This window comes from Charadrius vociferus, unplaced genomic scaffold, assembly GCF_000708025.1.
Source record: "Charadrius vociferus isolate BGI_N301 unplaced genomic scaffold, ASM70802v2 scaffold948, whole genome shotgun sequence".
In the NCBI taxonomy this organism is placed as follows: Eukaryota; Metazoa; Chordata; class Aves; order Charadriiformes; family Charadriidae; genus Charadrius; species Charadrius vociferus.
This window is the reverse complement of record NW_009649612.1, coordinates 53602-71231: the sequence shown is the minus strand read 5'-3', so window position 1 is coordinate 71231 and position 17630 is coordinate 53602. Positions and strand designations below refer to the sequence as shown.

The window sequence follows — 17630 nt, the reverse complement described above, 5'->3', positions numbered from 1 at the left end:
CCCAAATTTATACCAAAATATTTGCCGTGTGTTTCAGATAAGGTATAATAAACTTTGAAGGCAGCAGAACAGATTTTACGTCCAACATTTCCTTTTAAACTCCTTTATCTTTCTCCCTCCCTCTTCACTCTCACACCCCGGCACCCTCACATTTTATGCGACTGCTGCCTTGCTTTAGTGCCTTCAATAAAATAGCCTCAGCCAGTGAAGCAAACACAAGCACCTTATGAGGTGTGACTAACTTCTGAGCGCAGCCCTTTTCCTTTGCTGCTGTTTATAGATGACATAGGAGCCCTTGTTGGCCCTGCAGCTCACTTAATTGACTTAAAGCTGGGAGTGAGCGAGGGAAACGGAAACATGGCATTCGTTACCTTTTTGATCCCCTGCTTTGTGATGGGCACTGATATCGCTTTCTCTTGCCAGAATACTGACGACTTCGTGGGTGCCAGTTCTCCGGGGGACATTGTTATTGGAGGCTTGTTTGCTGTTCACAGCGAGATGCTGCGTCCGGAAGAATATCCCATCAAGCCAGTAATTCAGAATTGCGCTGGGTGAGTAATACTGAAAATTACATATATAAGAAAGAAAAGATCACTGACATCGGGCATGTACTTCTTATATTAAGATCAACAAAATCTGTTTCTCTTGCATTTCTTAGTCTTTAAAAAGACCTTGGATGTCACATAAATTGCACGTAAATTAATACAGGATGACATATGGCAAAGCTACAGTAAAAAATACTGTGGCTGCCTGAGGAAGGGAACAAGCATGTGATCCTATTTCGGTCTTCATATATAATCAAATAGCCCCGGAGGTTTGTGCTGGACAATCGTTTAATTTCCATATAAATGTTAATTTTCTGTTTTAGATCTGAAGTACTCTGCTGTGCTGTTTTTCATTATTTGTTATGAAGTTGCACCTACGTGAGTTGAACGCAGGCAGACTGTTCCATTTTACCTAACCACTTATTAAAGTATGTCCCATGCCACACAGGGCAGCTCAGTTGTAGTCTATGATAGTATCTTGCTGACTAGATTGTAATTATTGTTATAATTACTGTAATTATTATGCTTTGTATTACAATTATGGCATTATGTTATAGGAGAGACTATATATAAACACCATGTCGTGTGCATTCAGGTTCAGACTATGCATCAGAATATTTATTTTGTTGACTCCAAATCCTATTGTGCTTGAAACATCCATTTTTCTGGAAAGAATGCAAAGGAAACCTGGTGAAGAACTTCATTTTATGTATATAATAAAGCTTTCCTAAGCCCATGAATTCCAAATATGCATTTTCTTTAATTGTAATCCAGGTGCAAATCCTCAAATTCTGTTTGAATTTTACATGCAACTTAATCCCACATCTGAATCTAATAACCAGCTGGACATGCAGGTATCCATCTGGATTTATTTCAAAATGAAGACGTAGTTGATAATTTTGTCAGTCTTCCATTCTTTTTTCTATGGAGTCATAAACTATGTCAGGTCCATTTGAAATTTAATTTAGTTTACAAGATTTGTAAACTTTAGAGAAGCTTCGCCTGAGAGGAGGGTTGGTTGTATTGAAGATATTTGGTGCTAACACAGCTCTGATTAAGCATCTGTTATGGTACCCACTGGAGATAAGGGGAATAGCTGTACTAGCTTCATCAGGTTAAGAGAGCGTTTTAGGAACGTCAGTGCAACCGCTAGAAGACCCCAACCTCTGAAAAATTTTCTTCTATTATGAATTATTTAGTCCTTTCTTTTCTCTGTTTCATGCCTTTGGTGAAAATAAATACATTTTTAAAAAGCTTACTGGGCAGATGAAGTAAATTGAAACAGCCCCACTGACTTTGGCAGATGTTTCCTGAAGATATCACTTTCAATTTTTCATGTACCATGAAAATTTGGGGTTTAGTACCTGTTTTTTCAGAAAATCATTTTTATTCAGGTGTATTTTAAATTTTGTGTTTATTTTGCTTAGTGTCCCACTTAGGTGAGACAAAAATTGTATGATTTCTAATCTTCTGTACACTAAAACCCAAGCAAATCATGAAAAAAACGTACTATCCATCACTTCTTTTCAGTAGTTCTAAAGTTCTAAAGAGTATGCTCAAAACAGACTTTGCTTTGGCCTTGTTCCCAGCAATGTTTTTCTAAAGTAAAACCTCTGTGTTTCCCGACAGCTTTGAAATTCAAATTTTTCTTCAGACACTTGCAATGATTCATGCTATCGAAACGATCAACAATTCAACGCTGTTATCTGGAGTTACTCTGGGCTACGAAATCTATGACACGTGCGCAGAGGTTACAAAAGCCATGGCGTCAGCTCTGAGGTTTCTGTCTAAGTTCAATTCTTCCAAGGATGTTGTAGAGTTCAAGTGTAACTACACAGACTACGTCCCGAGAATCAAGGCCGTCGTTGGAGCCAGCTACTCGGAGGTGTCGATGGCAGTTTCAAGGCTGTTGGCTTTGCAATTAATCCCACAGGTAGGTCTGAGGGAATTATTTCATTTTGGATAGAGGGTCAAATTTACCACGCTTAGAATAAAGGTGCAGCTCTGATCGTGGGGGCTGCAAAAGCCACGTGTTTGCTGCAGGGCAGGATTTGGCTCAACCGAAGGACATCAGGACGGGTGTCATTTAACTCTAAAGGTAGGGCTTGATTTACTTGCCTAAACAAAGGCAGTAAGGGCTAGTTTATACGCCCGAGGCACATGCCTCCAAGTGCTGTTTCAGGATGATGCTGGGCTCTTGTCAGCCCAGCAGCACCAGTAGTCAGTCCTGTGTAGCACTGCCAGTTACTCCAGTGTACCTTGGGTGACACTCCGGGACTTTGTTCAGGCAACAAAATTAGACCTGCCATGTCTAGTCTGGCTGGTGGTGAATATGACAACACCCAATCTCAAGCTGAAAAAAAAAAAAAAAGACAAAATCAAATTTGGCCAGAAATTTGGAAAATCTCTCCTGCCTGAGGGAGGTTAGATGCTGGAGTCTGTTATAACTGTGGACAGGGAAGTGAGGAATCATAGAATCATAGAATGGTTTAGGTTGGAAAGGACCTTGAAGATCATCGAATTCCAAGCCCCCTGCCATAGACAAGGACACCTCCCACTAGACCAGGTTGCCCAAAGCCATGTCCAGCCTGGCCTTGAACACCTCCAGGGATGGGGCCTCAACAACCTCTCTGGACAACCTGTTCCAGTGCCTTACAACTCTCAAAGTGAAAAATTTCTTATTAATGTTTAGTCTAAACCTGCCCTCTTCCAGTTTAAAGCCATTCCCCCTCATCTTCTCACTACATGCCCTAGTAAAAAGTCCTTCCCCAGCTCTCCTGTAGGCCCCCTTCAGGTACTGGAAGGCTGCAATAAGATCTCCCCGGAGCCTTCTCTTCTTCAGGCTGAACAGCCCCAACTCTTTCAACCTCTTCTCATAGGAGAGGTGCTCCAGCCCTCGGATCATCTTCGTGGCTCTCCTCTGGACATGCTCCAGCAGGTCCATGTCCTTCTTACGTTGGGGACTCCAAAGCTGGATGCAGTACTCCAGGTGGAATATTGCTCTAAACCACAGTTTTACTGTGTTACTCTTCAAACAGTTGTAGAAAAGAGGGAATACAATACTGGTCCTTCCCAAAACATCCTTCTGTATTTCTGACCTCTCTAGGACTGGTACAGTCCCACACTTCCGCTTAGGGTGGTGCTTCCATTTCTACTTTCACCACTGTAAAAAAGTGGGGTCAAGGCCAGGACCAACAAGGGAAAAGGGGATCCACTTCCACACCATCCTGCATTGTAGGTTGGATTTGGCAAGCTGACATAAATTACCTCACCGCAAAGTAGCAACATAGTAACCAAACACTTGGAAAAGACATAAAATCTGAACTAAACATAACTTCTGAGTCTTCTCTGCAACAGTAGGAAGTAATTATGACCTCCAGCTCCACCACGGGAGCTATAGTAAGTATGACAACTAAAATGCCACACTTGAACATGATTAAAAGGCAAGTAATGAAATAAATCTGCATTGGGACATGGAGGTGGAAAAGGTGACCCAGCATATTTTTCCCATCAGTAGCACCTGAAATCTTCTGACATCACTAAGATTTGGTATCCCCTCCAGACAGCTCACTCTCATTTTGGAAAGCTTAGATTTATTTCTTAAGAACTGTCAGACAATGTAGAAAATACAAGTGTAGGAAAACAAGCTCCTACAAACAAATAGAAAAGGATTAAATTAGAGAGCTTCAGATAACAATGTTCCATTTATGTTTTTCTAGCTATATTCACAAGAAAAAGGTAATAAATCTTTTATATGAAAGAATTATAGCATTTTATAGTATTGGTTACTGTTTGTTTTTCTGGGAAGTTCTTCTAACAGACTTAATGATCCATTTAATATATAGTAATTAAATCTTGCAGAGAAAATGTAATATAATATAATATGCTCAGTGACAGAAAAATACTGCAAAATTTAAAGGTACTAGAAATTTGAATAATAACTCAAACAATATTTATTGCTTCCAATGTTTTAAATATTGTTTTGAATAGCACGTTACTGGTATCTGAACAGAGTAAACCAAAATCCTTGTACCAGCATGATTGTCATATCCACTTTGAAAAGTTTTATTCTCTGCCTTCACTGAAGTAATTATGTTGGTGAGGATGAAAACAGTGGAACTGGTACTGGGCATGAGTCTGCATCTGACTAGCACGGTGAGGGAACCCGCCACCTTTTGGCTGCGCCTTGTTGGTGTTTACTCACAGGAGGAGGGAGCCCTGGGTCAGGCTGGATGAAAGAGCAATCATGGCAGCTTTGGATCTCTTGGTGTCCTTGGGAGGACATCGCCCCCGTAACTGAATTGTTCGCTCTTCCTAGGTCAGTCCTGTGTCATCAGCTGAAATCCTCAGTGACAAAATCCGGTTTCCTTCTTTCTTCAGGACTATCCCCAGCGATTTCCATCAGACAAGAGCAATGGCCCACTTGATCTGTGAGTCCGGATGGAACTGGATTGGAGTAATAGCCACTGATGATGACAATGGGCGGTTCGCTCTGGAGAGCTTTGGGGTCCAGGCCATGGCAAACAACGTTTGCATAGCTTTTAAAGAAATGCTGCCTGCCTATCTCTCTGACAACACCTTTCACACCAAAGTTGATCATGCAATTGAGAAGATTGTCAAGGAAACCAGAGTAAATGTTATTGTTGTCTTTATGAGACAGTTCCATGTGCTCAAACTATTTAAGAAGGCAATTGAGAGGAATGTAAAAAAAATCTGGATTGCAAGTGATAATTGGTCGGCTGCAGTCAAAATCAGTACAATTCCCAATATCAGACAGCTGGGGACCATTGTGGGATTTGGATTTAAAAGCGGAGACATGTCCACATTCCAGGATTTTCTGAGAAACCTTCCTGAAAAGCCCACTGACAACAACAAGTTTTTACATGAATATATTATGCTTTTGTCAGTCTGTGCACACCTGGAATACCATGATTTTCAAATGTGCATTTCAAACCAGTCCCAGGATGATCTATTGGAAAATGTTGAAAATAAATATCAGATCTGGAGAGATGATTTTTTGAATGCTAACATTGAACCAGGATTTATCCATAGTACTGTACTTGCAGTCTATGCCATTGCTCACGCCATTAAAGGGCAATGCAAAGACAGAAACTGCAAGGATCCCTCTGCCTTCACTCCTTGGGAGGTATGATGCTAATTCTTTCAGGTTTCATTCTCTCTGCAGAACTTTCATCTCATTTTTGCTCACATATTCCTGGATTTAGTAGCTTAGTCCTTTTACTAAATGATTTTTTGTTCCTGTCCCTGCCTTTCTTCAACGACTGAAATCACAGACTATGTGCTAGAGCAGCAGTATGTAACTGCCGCAGTGCTGAGAACTAAAACCAGTTTTACCTCCCTTTTTTTTGGCCCATGTAGACACAGAAGTTCCTCGTGCTAAGCTGTGGCTGTCTTCTGCTGTAGATGTAGAATGATTATTGTATTTCACATACAGATAGCTAACTGATTATGAGTTAACTGCATACGCATCACCTCCTCCTTCATGGGTACAATAGCAATGGCTGTAAATACATGATTCCACAGGTGCAGAAGAGACCTTTAGCTGCTGGGCTTCATTAGCTACCCTAACACTTCCCCCACCACCTTCAAAGAGCACACAGAGCAGGCACCAGCTTGGATGAAGGCTCCAGTCTGTAGGGTTCTTGCTGGAACATCTTGCTAGCTACTTGTGTGGAATAGAATAAAATGTCTACAGTTGACTTATCAGCTTTTCAGCTACTAGTGGTTGGTCCCGTTGCTGCAAACCACTGTAATACACAGTGATGAGTGCTCTTGAGAGATGAGGATATCGCAGGATAGGAGCATTCACCAAAGAGTTTCAGGTTTCTTCTCTCTCTCGCCATTGTCTCTGTTTTGTCTGAATTCAGCTATTTTCCTCTATAATGAATCTTTACTTGAAAGTGAAAATGCAACAGACTATTCCTCTGTCTGATCTTGATTTATAGTGAAGTGACTGGTGGGAATATTAGACACGATCTTTAAGATGGGTGAGGCACTTGTTATCAAACTATACTGGGTGGGAAAAGAAGAGGAAAAATCAGACAAGTAAACCTGACCTGACCTTTTACCCAAGAACCTGCTCAGGAGTGTTCACTTTTACACACTTTTACTCAGAGGATTAAACAAAGTTCATTTAAAAGTCAAACAACCACTGAACCACTCTGACTTGCTCTGACCTCTCATGCTGGGTCAGGGCAGGTCAAACCAAGATAGGGGATTTGACAAAAAAAAACCAACACACCAGCCACAATCAAACTCTTACCTGAATTTGTTAATGTGAATGGGAAAAATTCAGGACTGCTCTACAAGGGATACAACTTTATGGAGCTGCATTTACATCATTGTTGAATTAAATCCCAAACCACCCAAATTAAAAGTCCTGTTAAGAGGCTAAGAACTCATGAAGAAAACTGAAAGAGATAGTTATTCCCCCTGTGCTGTTTTCATAATACTTTTTCTCTAAATTTAAACCCTCCAGAAATGGATATATATGCATAAAGCTACTAATGCAACTAATCCATATCACGCATCTCCACGTACAGGGAAATGACAGAGGCATTCGTGTTACAGCCTTTGCAAAAATAGCCATCAGTTAAATCAAAATTCTGACAATTTTTAGTCCCTTCTGTCTGAAGCTCAAGTTGTATTCAAAAAGCTCTGTTGTTCCCATATTATTAGAGAAATTGGAAAAGTGGAGAAGGGAAAGATTAAATGACTAGCCTGAGTATATACAATAAAAAATTTCCTGCTCGGTCTCACAAGACTGCAACATCCAACTCAGATGAAATATTGGTTAGAAGTATGCTTTGGTTCTTCATAAATTTTTCATAAATTGGCAGAAACACATCAAGAGGATATGAAGTCTGAAAAAACCGACACATTATACATGAAAAAATGGTATTTCATATGTGCCAAATGTGCTATATACATATATATGCCAGAGCCTTTTGAAGTAATATACTTGTCAGTATGTTTGTTAAATGCTACAAATATCACAAAAGGATCCATGTAAGAGTGTGCTTTTCAAAGAGCAGTAAAATTCACCAAAACCTTGGGTTTTTTCTTGTTAATTAATCCCTATTGCCAAAAATTGTTAGACCTGCAAAGGGATAAAGACTTTACTTCAACTAAGAACCACAGTAGCTCATGAAAGGCCTTCTATGGTCTCCCCATGAACTGGGAGTGGATTATATGTGCCTTAAGCTGTCCTTTTCTAGATTCATGCAGAACCTTTTGGTCTGGCTGTTTGTGATGAGGGAGGGAGAACTCTCACTCCGTCGAACATAACGGGTTGCAATATGAAGCTGGGCAGTTGCCTTATCAAAGCATGCTTGCTCTGGTATTTTCTACGATCTATCAGATATGGCCTGGCTGGTCATTGCCATCGTGCCATTGACCACTTCATCTGAGCAAACTGGCATGTATTGTTCGTTTAACAGTCTCACCTTGCAATACAAAATATCAGTCAGAGACAAAGCCGAAAACATTAGAGTAGGTATTTCCAGACATGCTGGGGGAGTTTACTTCGAAGACAAATGTTGCCCCGATTGACTCTGGTGACAGTAAAGTAACCACAGGAGCATCATTCATGGTTGTTCTTTACAAGTGGTTGCAAAAGTTACAAAAGGGTTCCAAAATGCCATTATTTCTTGCAAGCAAAAAATCTTTTCTTTCCCACGATTGTACCAAAATTTCCAAGACTGGAAAAAAATACTGACATGAACATTTGTACACATTGCATAGCGTTAAGAAATTATGATTTTTTTATTAATAGATTTTTAAGGTCATCAGGATTGTCTGAATAATGTAATTCTGTGCAGGACATGAAATTAAAGAATTATAAAGATTACTTTTAATCTTAAAAATTTCTTTTACTCCTAAAAAGCAACATTTATTTTTAACTTAATATTATCATACAGATATTAAACTATTGAGTTTATCACACTGACATCATACTGATGTATGTTATTGTTCCTTATACATGTGTTCAGCTCCTTGAAGAACTTAAAAAAGTTACAGTCATTGATGATGATAAAGAAATCAAGTTTGACTCCAATGGAGACATAAGAACCAGTTACGATGTGCTACTTTGGAAAGAAATTGATGGCCACATGGAAATCACCACCATGGCAGAATATGATCCAGAGAAAGGTGACTTTATCTTTGAGGATGAGGAGAAAAAAAAAGAGTTTCTGGATCTAAAGGTAACTCTTAATTTGTTGACCTAACATGTGAAATTTGCTTTGTATGTTTTCTTCTCCCTCCAGTACTTGCAACTGAAGTATGTATCAGCTAGAAATCTGTCTGGTGGTTTCATGGTCTCCTTTTAGAGCAAAGAATCCTCTCTGGGTTTATTCGACCACCTCCGTGCACCCTGAGAAGCACGTTAGCCTGTAAGCGGGCTCAGTGATTTGAAATGGAGTTATTTGTCAAGACTGCTCCTAGAAAGTTACCTAAGATGAGCAAATCAGAAGTTATGTCTATCCTAGGGATGCTATTCCAGAATCTTGAAAGAGGTTTCAAAATAAAAAATGACTGTTTAGAAAGGCTCCCTCTCTTATGTAACACCACCATTTATTTTGTACATGGAGACTCATATCTGTTAACTTTAATGTTTGAAAAAAAAATAAATAGCGTTGTTGATTATTTGCTCCTGTTAGAGCTGAGGTCAGCGCGACTACGGGAGTCTGAGGTAGGTGGCACCACCTGGAGCCCTGGCACCGGTGGTGCCACTAGTGGACTAGAGGGTGGCCCGGGGCCATTTCCAGCTGGATAAGCTGTGGTCTGTGCATGGGCGGAGGTCTTGGTTCACTGTGCAGCTCTGCGTTGCAAAGTATTCAACCACCAATGGGATGGGGAGAGGCTGCTCACTAGGTGGCCTGACTTCCAGTCCCAGTGTGGGGACTCAGCTGATAGGAAAGGCTGAGGGCAGAAGAAAAGCTCAAGTCTTGCCCCTCTCTGTGGCACTACCCAGGATGACACGGAAATGTCTCCGCCTGCTTGCGAGCATCATCCTGGAGAGAGAAGAAATAGCAATGTCCCTCAGGACTGCTTCTCCATTTTATAAGCAATTGTTTTTGGAAAGAGGACCTGAAGTCAGACCCCGAGAGAAGGCCCTGCTCACACCCAGAATGGTGCTGCAGGACCCAGGGGTGAGCTGCCAAGGGTGGGGAATGTTGGAGCTGCAGTGCAGAGCACCCACAGAGGTGTCTCAACTGAGCTGAAGTGTCTCCCCTGAGCTGAGGTGTCTCCGCCAGGCTCAGAGCAGCCAAGCAGGGTTTCAGGATCCCACTCATGAAGCAGTCCACTCGAATCCCCTCTCAGAAGCTTCTAGGCTTTCTTTGGAGCTGATCCTCAGTAGTATGAATCCCATGTTCAAAGCTGGATGAGACACTTTGGTCTCGATTTTAAAGCTACAGACAGTTCCACTGATCTGCATTCAGGGCTAAAAAATAAAACTATCAGGTAAATAATGCCCCATCCTGCCACTTGTTCGCTGTGTGGAGAAAATACAAGAAACATGGAGCCTACAATGCCTTTTTTCACCATCATTTTCAGATTCCCTTGAAATACATTAAGTACAAAAAGCAAGTGCAAATTGCAGAGTTACTAGAGGTTTATTTTAATGGTTCTTAGTAATTAGTTGGGCCTAAGCTGATTTTTTTTTGTTCTCTGCACACTGCAGAAGGTTCAGTCCACATGCTCCCAGCACTGCAGGCCAGGACAGATGAAAAAGGTTACAGAAAGTCCACACACGTGCTGCTATGAGTGTGTTTACTGCCCAGAAAACCATTACAGCAATCAAACAGGTAAGGAACTGTGATCCAAAAAAAAGTTTATTTAGACAGAAATATGATTGTTTTGTTTGGATATAACATGCCTTGGCAACCTTGGGTATAATTTTGGAATGGGAGTAAAATATTTGTTTATGCTTAGTTTCCCAAATAACCTATATAGGCCGTCAGAAGAGAGAGAGAGATACATAATTTTAAATGGTTTAAATGCTTTTTAGAAGACCACACGTAAAGCAGTTAGATTTTCCAGGTGACTGGCGTTATTCTTTGTTGGGATGGAAAGGCTGACTGATTTATTAGTGAGACTGATTCTCATTAAAATAGAGTCTCGCTTCCCTGTCTTTCTGCAGTACACCCAGCCCAATAAGGAAGAAATTTTTTATAATGAGGGTGGTGAGGCACTGGAACAGGTTGCCCAAAGAAGTTGTGGTTGCCCCATCCTTGGAAGTATTCAAGGCCAGGCTGGATGGGGCTCTGAGCAACCTGGTCTAGTGGAAGGAGTCCCTGCTTATTGCAGGGGGATTGGACCAGATGATCTTTGAAGCTCCAGGCTGACCCAAACCACTCTATGAATCTATGAAGTTCAAGGGTTATGTATTTTGCTTACCGGCATATTTTTTGTCTTACCAAGGAGTACTGCGAAATTTGATACAACTATACAGTAACATTTTCTAGTATCAAATCTGATGTGTGCTTTACCACTGTTCATTTATATGTTTGAGCACAGTTTTTTAAAGGGGAAAATTAAATATGGAGGAGAGACGTGGAATTAAGAAATTTGGGGCACAATATACTTTTCATATCCTGAGATCAGAAAGAAATTAAATCCTATCTTTTTAATTGAAATAATTGTGAGATTTCTCCATATCAGAGAATATGAATTTTACAGCAAAAGTAACCTTTAAAAGCATAGTCTAAAGCAATGTTTATTCTTGCTGTTGTATTTCAAAAGCTGTCTGTAAAGAGAAAGTTGAGTGCTTTTTTTCTTGTCTAAATAGGTGAATGAAAGAATCACAGTTCCAGTTTCTGTACGATGATTGATTTAATCATAAATCATCGTTCAGGTTTCAGTTAAAGTTTGCCTGCCCAGGGTTCTGCCCAGGTTATGTATCACCAGTCAGTGAAGACCAAGGCAGTTTTAGGACCCTGCTCATACTCCTGTCCCCTCCCTGCCCCTGGCTGCAGCCACCTCTGCCACCACTGTCACCATTGCCACCACTGTCAGTCACCGCAGCCCTGCAGCTCCTCCGCCCGGACGGCAGCCGCAATAGTCGGAAGGAACCCTCAAGCCCTGCCTATTCCCCTCTGCATCCCTTCCCACATTCCTCCTGTATCTCTCAAGCCTCGATAATCCACTTCGCGCTTTATTTACTTTGGGTTTCTAAGTTATCTTCCCTTTTTCTGCTTTCAGATATGGATTACTGCTACCGATGCAACAACAAAACCTACTGGGCTCCCATCAACAGTACCACATGCTACAGAAAGACAATCCATTTCCTCGCCTGGACAGACTGGTTTGCTATTTTCCTCCTCCTCCTCTCCGCTTTTGGGGTTGTGTTGGTTTTGTCAATCAGTGTAATATTTACTAAAAACTTGGACACACCGGTTGTAAAGGCATCCGGAGGTCTAACTGTCTGCTATATTATTCTCTTCAGCCACTTCTTAATTTTTTTAAGCACTGTCTTCTTCATAGATGAGCCCACAGAATTCAAGTGTAAAACTAGGCAAGCCCTCTTTGGCATAAGTTTCACACTCTGCATTTCATGTATTTTAATAAAGTCGCTAAAAATTTTACTAGCCTTCAGCTTTGATCCCAAGCTGCAGAATTTCCTGAAATGCGTATATAAACCTGTTCCCACTGTGGTCACCTGCACTGGAATTCAAGTTGTCATTTGCACCTTCTGGCTAATATTTAGGACACCTTTTGTAAAGCAAAATTTCTCCATCCCACGAGCAATAATTCTGGAGTGCAATGAGGGCTCTATTGTCGCTTTTGGGATTATGTTGGGCTACATTGCTGCCCTAGCCTTCATCTGCTTCATATTTGCCTTTAAAGGTAGGAAGTTACCAGAGAACTACAACGAAGCTAAATTCATCACCTTTGGCATGCTAATTTACTTTATAGCATGGATCGTATTTATCCCTGTCTATGCAACTACGTTTGGCAAATACCTGCCAGCAGTGGAAATCATCGTTGTTTTAATATCCAACTATGGAATCCTCTGCTGCACTTTCCTTCCAAAGTGCTACATCATCATTTACAAGCAAGAAACAAACACAAAATCTGCCTTTCTCAAAATGGTTTACACCTATTCCTCCAAGAGCGCAGGCAGCGTTGCTGTTAGTCAGATCTCTTTGGATTCACAGTCTTCCAGCTCCCGAGCTACTATCTCAGACTCGTGTAAATCTGCGAAAAACTCTGTGAATGGAAACTGCCATTCCCAAGTGCCCGGGCAGAGACTAATAAAAGGGAAAGGTCTTCCTAAAAGCGCTGCGAGGACTATGGCCAGGAAAAGACTCTCCAGCATATGACTGGGCAACATTAACGTACTGGAAGATGAAAAGCCATCTTAGGGAGCCGTTTCTCTTTCAGGTCCCTTTCCTTTTGGCGTCCCCAAAGAGAGCAGGCCACACCAAATGCCTTCTCCTCCGGTACGTAAGCAGTTACCCATTACAAGAGTTGCAAGGCTCTCCTTTCTCATGGAGCCCAGCCCCTGCTCCTGCAGGCGCCATGAGGTCCAGCCCCCTTCAGCAGCTCCCATCCTTCCCCAGTCCGCTCACGTAGACCCACAGGAACCTCGTCCACAATCTCACTTCCCCAAGTGAGGCAGAAACATCAGGAAATCATTATTTCTCACAGACATGTAGGTGGGAACATGTAGGTGGGTTCACCCCACCTTTTTTTTTTTGTGTCTTTGATGCCCAGTTGTTTAAGGAGCTCTTCTTCTGTCCTGGATCTGTTTTACAGATCAAACAGAACCCCCTCCCAGCCTTTGTTTGTAAGGATAAACAAGCCCAGTCCTTTAGTCTCCACTTTTAAGATAGGCTTTCCATTCTCCTGAACATCCAACAGTAACCCATTTCACCTGGTATCAGTGAATCCTTCCTCCCCTCCCCCCCCAAAAAAAAAAAATTGCACATTTTATTCCAGACGAGTGCTGCAGTAACTTTTAAAGTCCTTGTAATTACCAGGATGATAATGAACTCAAGAGAAGTCTATATAAAAAAGTAAAGAATTTCTCTGGAGCTCTGTAGTTATACATATGGTCTACTACTTTATTCCATACTCAGAAATACACTGATTCCCTTCATGCATCTTCTCTGATTCCTCTTAGTTAAAGAGGAATGTGTAACGTCAAAACTTATAAACACTAATTGATCCCTCTTATTAGCATAAATAATATAATAGCCATGATCAGCATGGGGATTTTAGCTTTTTTGATGCATATTTAAAAAAAACGACTTTCAACAAGAAAATGGCAATGCACCATTCTGAAAGGCAGGAATAGCACAAGAACAAATAGGTACGAGCTGCACTGGATGGGTCTCTGCTCTGTAGCTCCATAAGCACAGCTGTGCCGTGCCTTCCGTACGAGAGGCAAAGGGCACGTTCAGAGGAGGAGGATTTTTTTTTTGTCAGGACAATGGTACCACAGTGGTTTTTCAAACCCTAAACAGCAGAGCTATTCTGCCAGTCCGGGACTGGGAAGAATACTTTTCCGTGTTCCTAAAGCCCATAGCCCAGACCATAGGAACATTGCTATTTTAACTTCTGTGCTGTGAAATAATGCTAAATTCCTTGAGTTTTGTGCATGCTTCTGTTTGGATCTGGAATAACTGGATGTTGTGGCAGGACAAAATAAAATTCAGTAGATTCGGTGTTACACAGAAATACTGTATCATTTTTATGTACAATATATCTATTTTTCTATCATTTATATTTATAAGTTGTAACCCATATCCATATGGTTTTTCTACTCATATTTTGCTAAAAATACCTATAAATCACATTTCAACAATGAAATTACTGTAACATGTAGGCCATATATGTAACACATACCTGTGAAGACATTTTTAAAGTAAATTGAATGGCAAGGGCACAATTTATATATATATTTGAGTGATTATGTAAGTTCTGTAGTGGATTGGAAGAATGAAGGTTTATGCACATGTATTTATATGATGAACGCTATTCATACATCCGTTGTTGTAATTACTGTTCTGAATAGGAAGTTATGTACAATAAGGTTAAAATTCCTGCAATTTGGCTGTCAATGCAGGAAGAAGTCTGTCCCCAAGAGAGCGAAGCAAAGCTTACACTGCACAACGACTGCCAGCACTGGGCCGGTTAGAAAAGTTACTTTGACTTGAACGTTGTACCTGTATTCATCGTTTTCAAAAGTGTTAAGCATGTCATGTCTTGAAGATGTAAGGAAAGGGAATGATTAAAGCCATATTGTTATTTAAAATTGAGTTTGCCCACTTAATTTCCTTGCCTTTCCCCATGAACTTTGGTTTTGCATTGAACAGCAGCAATACACGCACCCAGCAGATCTCAATCTGCTTCTTACAAACGTGGTTTAGGTTGAAAACTAAGCATGGTAGGGCATTCCCCCTACAGGACAACGAGGAAAGTGTCTTGAGGGTGTGGTGACAGCAATGTGAAGGTCTCAACGGAGGTATCTTCAAGGAAAGACATGACACGGCAGAATTTCAAAGGAGTGCCTGCATGCTACATCTGCCTCTCCAGCTACTCAGGTCTTCCGTGTAAAGCACAGCCAATGGTGGAGCTGAGAGGATGTAACAGATTTGCCGGCTAGACTCGGCAGAAAAAAAAAGAGACGCGATACCAAGCTGTGTGACATATGTTTTTAAATGCCTTGTCTGCAAGAAACAGGTGATCCTATGCAGGTAGAACATGAAGGGATTGTGATACCCTATACAGAGGATTAAAAAAGCTGAAAGTAGGGGGTCGTGATGCTAAAGGGAACATTTGCGTGCATTCCCCTGCCCAGAACAGTAAGTATTTCAGCAACCTAACCATTCCTGTTACCAGGCATGGGGACATTAAATGAGCCTGAAACAGATTTTCACCCCCAGAGCACAGAACAGGAATCACCTTCCTGAGGCACAGCGAAGTCTCAGCACGGCCCCCCCAGAATCACAGCCCGTAGGTCACACCGTGTGGGGCCAAAAGGGTTAGAACCCGCCCTGCCTGCTTACTTTGGAAAGATCCCCACTTCTCAAAATCCTAATGTCTGTATGTGCCCACCTGCACGTTTTCCATCTCTGAGAGCAACAGAGAGGACAAATGTCCCCAGATACAGTGCTGAGAGATACAGAGAAGTCAGGAGTGAAAATGTCATTTGTGGAGCTCAGTGAGAGGCTGCTCTGGATGTAACCACTATTTAACCATTTGGGGTTTTCTGTCATTCATTGTTAATAATGCTAAACGACACATTCTGAAGCCACTGTCACACAGACTACAATATCTTTAGGGAGAAAGAAGACCAGGAAGGCCAAGTTTTTCAAATCCCCTCCTCCGGGGCATAATTCCCCCAAGATTTCAGTAGCTCTGTCTGTGCAGATGCCTTTCAGCTGCCCGTAATCTTTAGAGCAGTTCTTTGGCGAGTGCTGGGAACTATTTATGTGAGCTCCAGGCTTCCTCCCGGCAGCTCTACAGACGACCATTGGAACTATCACGACTCTAAATGTTGCTAGCATGACTAGAAGCTAACAGCAATGTTTGGGATGCTGCTCGTAACCTACGATGCCGGGCAGCCCAGTCCAGCTGTGCTGACTCTTCCTACCCTCTTCCCAGCTGTGTCTCCAGAAACAAGGAGCTCTGCTGGACACCACACCGGTCTCTTTGAGCAGGAAGGTGGAAAAGGCAAAGGGGCTACAGGCAGGCTGTAACCCCTAAATGACCCTCTAAGTCATTTCTATTGATGTGTCTCCATCTCCCCAACAATGTTCTGATATAGGGCAGAGCTGCTTGGGTGGGGGTGGGGGGGTGTGTGTGCAAAGAGGTGCACGCTCTTCCTTTTTTGTTTATTTTTAGAAGGATATGAGAGAGAGTCGGTGTGGAGCTTAGATTCAGGGAGCTGGGTTCTTCTCTTTAGAGAATGGCTCATTTGCAAACAGATTTTTTTCTCTGAAATAGAATGTGGGAAGATCGATTTTTTAATTTTGTTTAAAAGTTGTATGACTTAAATGGATTGTAATGGCTTTGATGTTTTACCAATAATAAGGACATTTTGTTACATTAATGATTTTGCAATGGAAACTGTACATGTGTGAGTAAGAAAACATCAACATGGGACTACTTACTGAAAAGAAAGCGCTTTTTTGAGTGTCTTTCTGGAATGAAATGTTGTCCAAACAGCATTTTAAAAAACCTTTGAATATCAAAGTCACTAGGACTCACTTTGGTGACAAATTTCTGATTTCCTCTACTCAACAGTTTGCTTTCAGAAAATGCTGCTCAGCTTTGCCTCTGCTCCTGAAATTAGATAACTGGAGGTTTTGGCTACAAACGGTTCAAGACTCCTAATCCGTCCCACCACGTTGAGCACAGGGCTTTGGCTGCTGCCGGGCAGTGATCCATCCCTGGGGAGCAGGACTTCCTCCGTTCATCCGCAGGCGTTCTGGCGCTGGTTGATGGATGCAAAATCCTCTACTGTTCAGAGCATCAGATCCAATTCTGTGGGACACTGTGTTGCACTGGTACCGTGCTGGCATGGGCTGCTGACTACTAAATATGTATTCTGTACTCACTTTTCTGAATTATTTTTTTCAAGGATATGTTTGTAATGAATGGTTCTTTTGGGGGTTTGGGGTTTTTTTTTGTTTGTTTGTTTCTTTCTTTGTTTTGGGGTTCTTTGATTTGTTTTGGTTGGGGTTTTTTTTGTTTTGTTTTGTTTTGGGTTTTGTTTGTTTTGTTTTATAAGGTTTTATTCTGTCGAGGACGTGGAAGGGCAAAAAAATAAAAAAAAGAAAAAGAAAAGTTTTTCAGCTGAAGTAAACAGAAAAGCGTGTGATAAGACTGGGTACGTTTGGACCTTCTGAAGGCGGCGGGAGGGCAGAAGCGCGGCCGCGGCAGCTCCGCGTTGCGGGAGATGAGCCCGCCGTGCGCTGCGCCGCGAAGCCGAACCGCCGCGGCTCCGCCTTTCGCCGAGTTTTGACGGGAACGCCGAAGTCGGGAGGGCAGAGATGCAGCCCGCGGGAGCGCTGGGTGAGCCGGGCGGCTTCCCGGGAGGACCGCCCCCCC

At 41.9% G+C, this 17630-nt stretch overlaps 2 protein-coding genes across 2 annotated transcripts in view; both read left to right on the top strand.

Moving 5' to 3' along the window:
- Positions 1–357: 357 nt before the first annotated feature.
- Positions 358–12892, top strand: GPRC6A (G protein-coupled receptor, class C, group 6, member A). The gene is made up of 6 exons (XM_009890488.1): positions 358–551; positions 2175–2478; positions 4864–5691; positions 8558–8770; positions 10252–10375; positions 11772–12892. The coding sequence occupies exons 1-6, from the start codon at positions 358–360 to the stop codon at positions 12890–12892; spliced, it is 2784 nt and encodes a 927-aa protein (XP_009888790.1).
- A 3210-nt stretch (positions 12893–16102) lies between these two features.
- Positions 16103–17630, top strand: part of FAM162B (family with sequence similarity 162, member B) — a 6461-nt gene continuing 4933 nt past the window's right edge. The window contains exons 1-2 of the mRNA XM_009890490.1: positions 16103–16250; positions 17431–17594. Of these exons, the coding sequence (XP_009888792.1) occupies positions 16103–16250; positions 17431–17594 (312 nt within the window). The remainder of the gene's footprint in view (positions 16251–17430; positions 17595–17630) is intronic.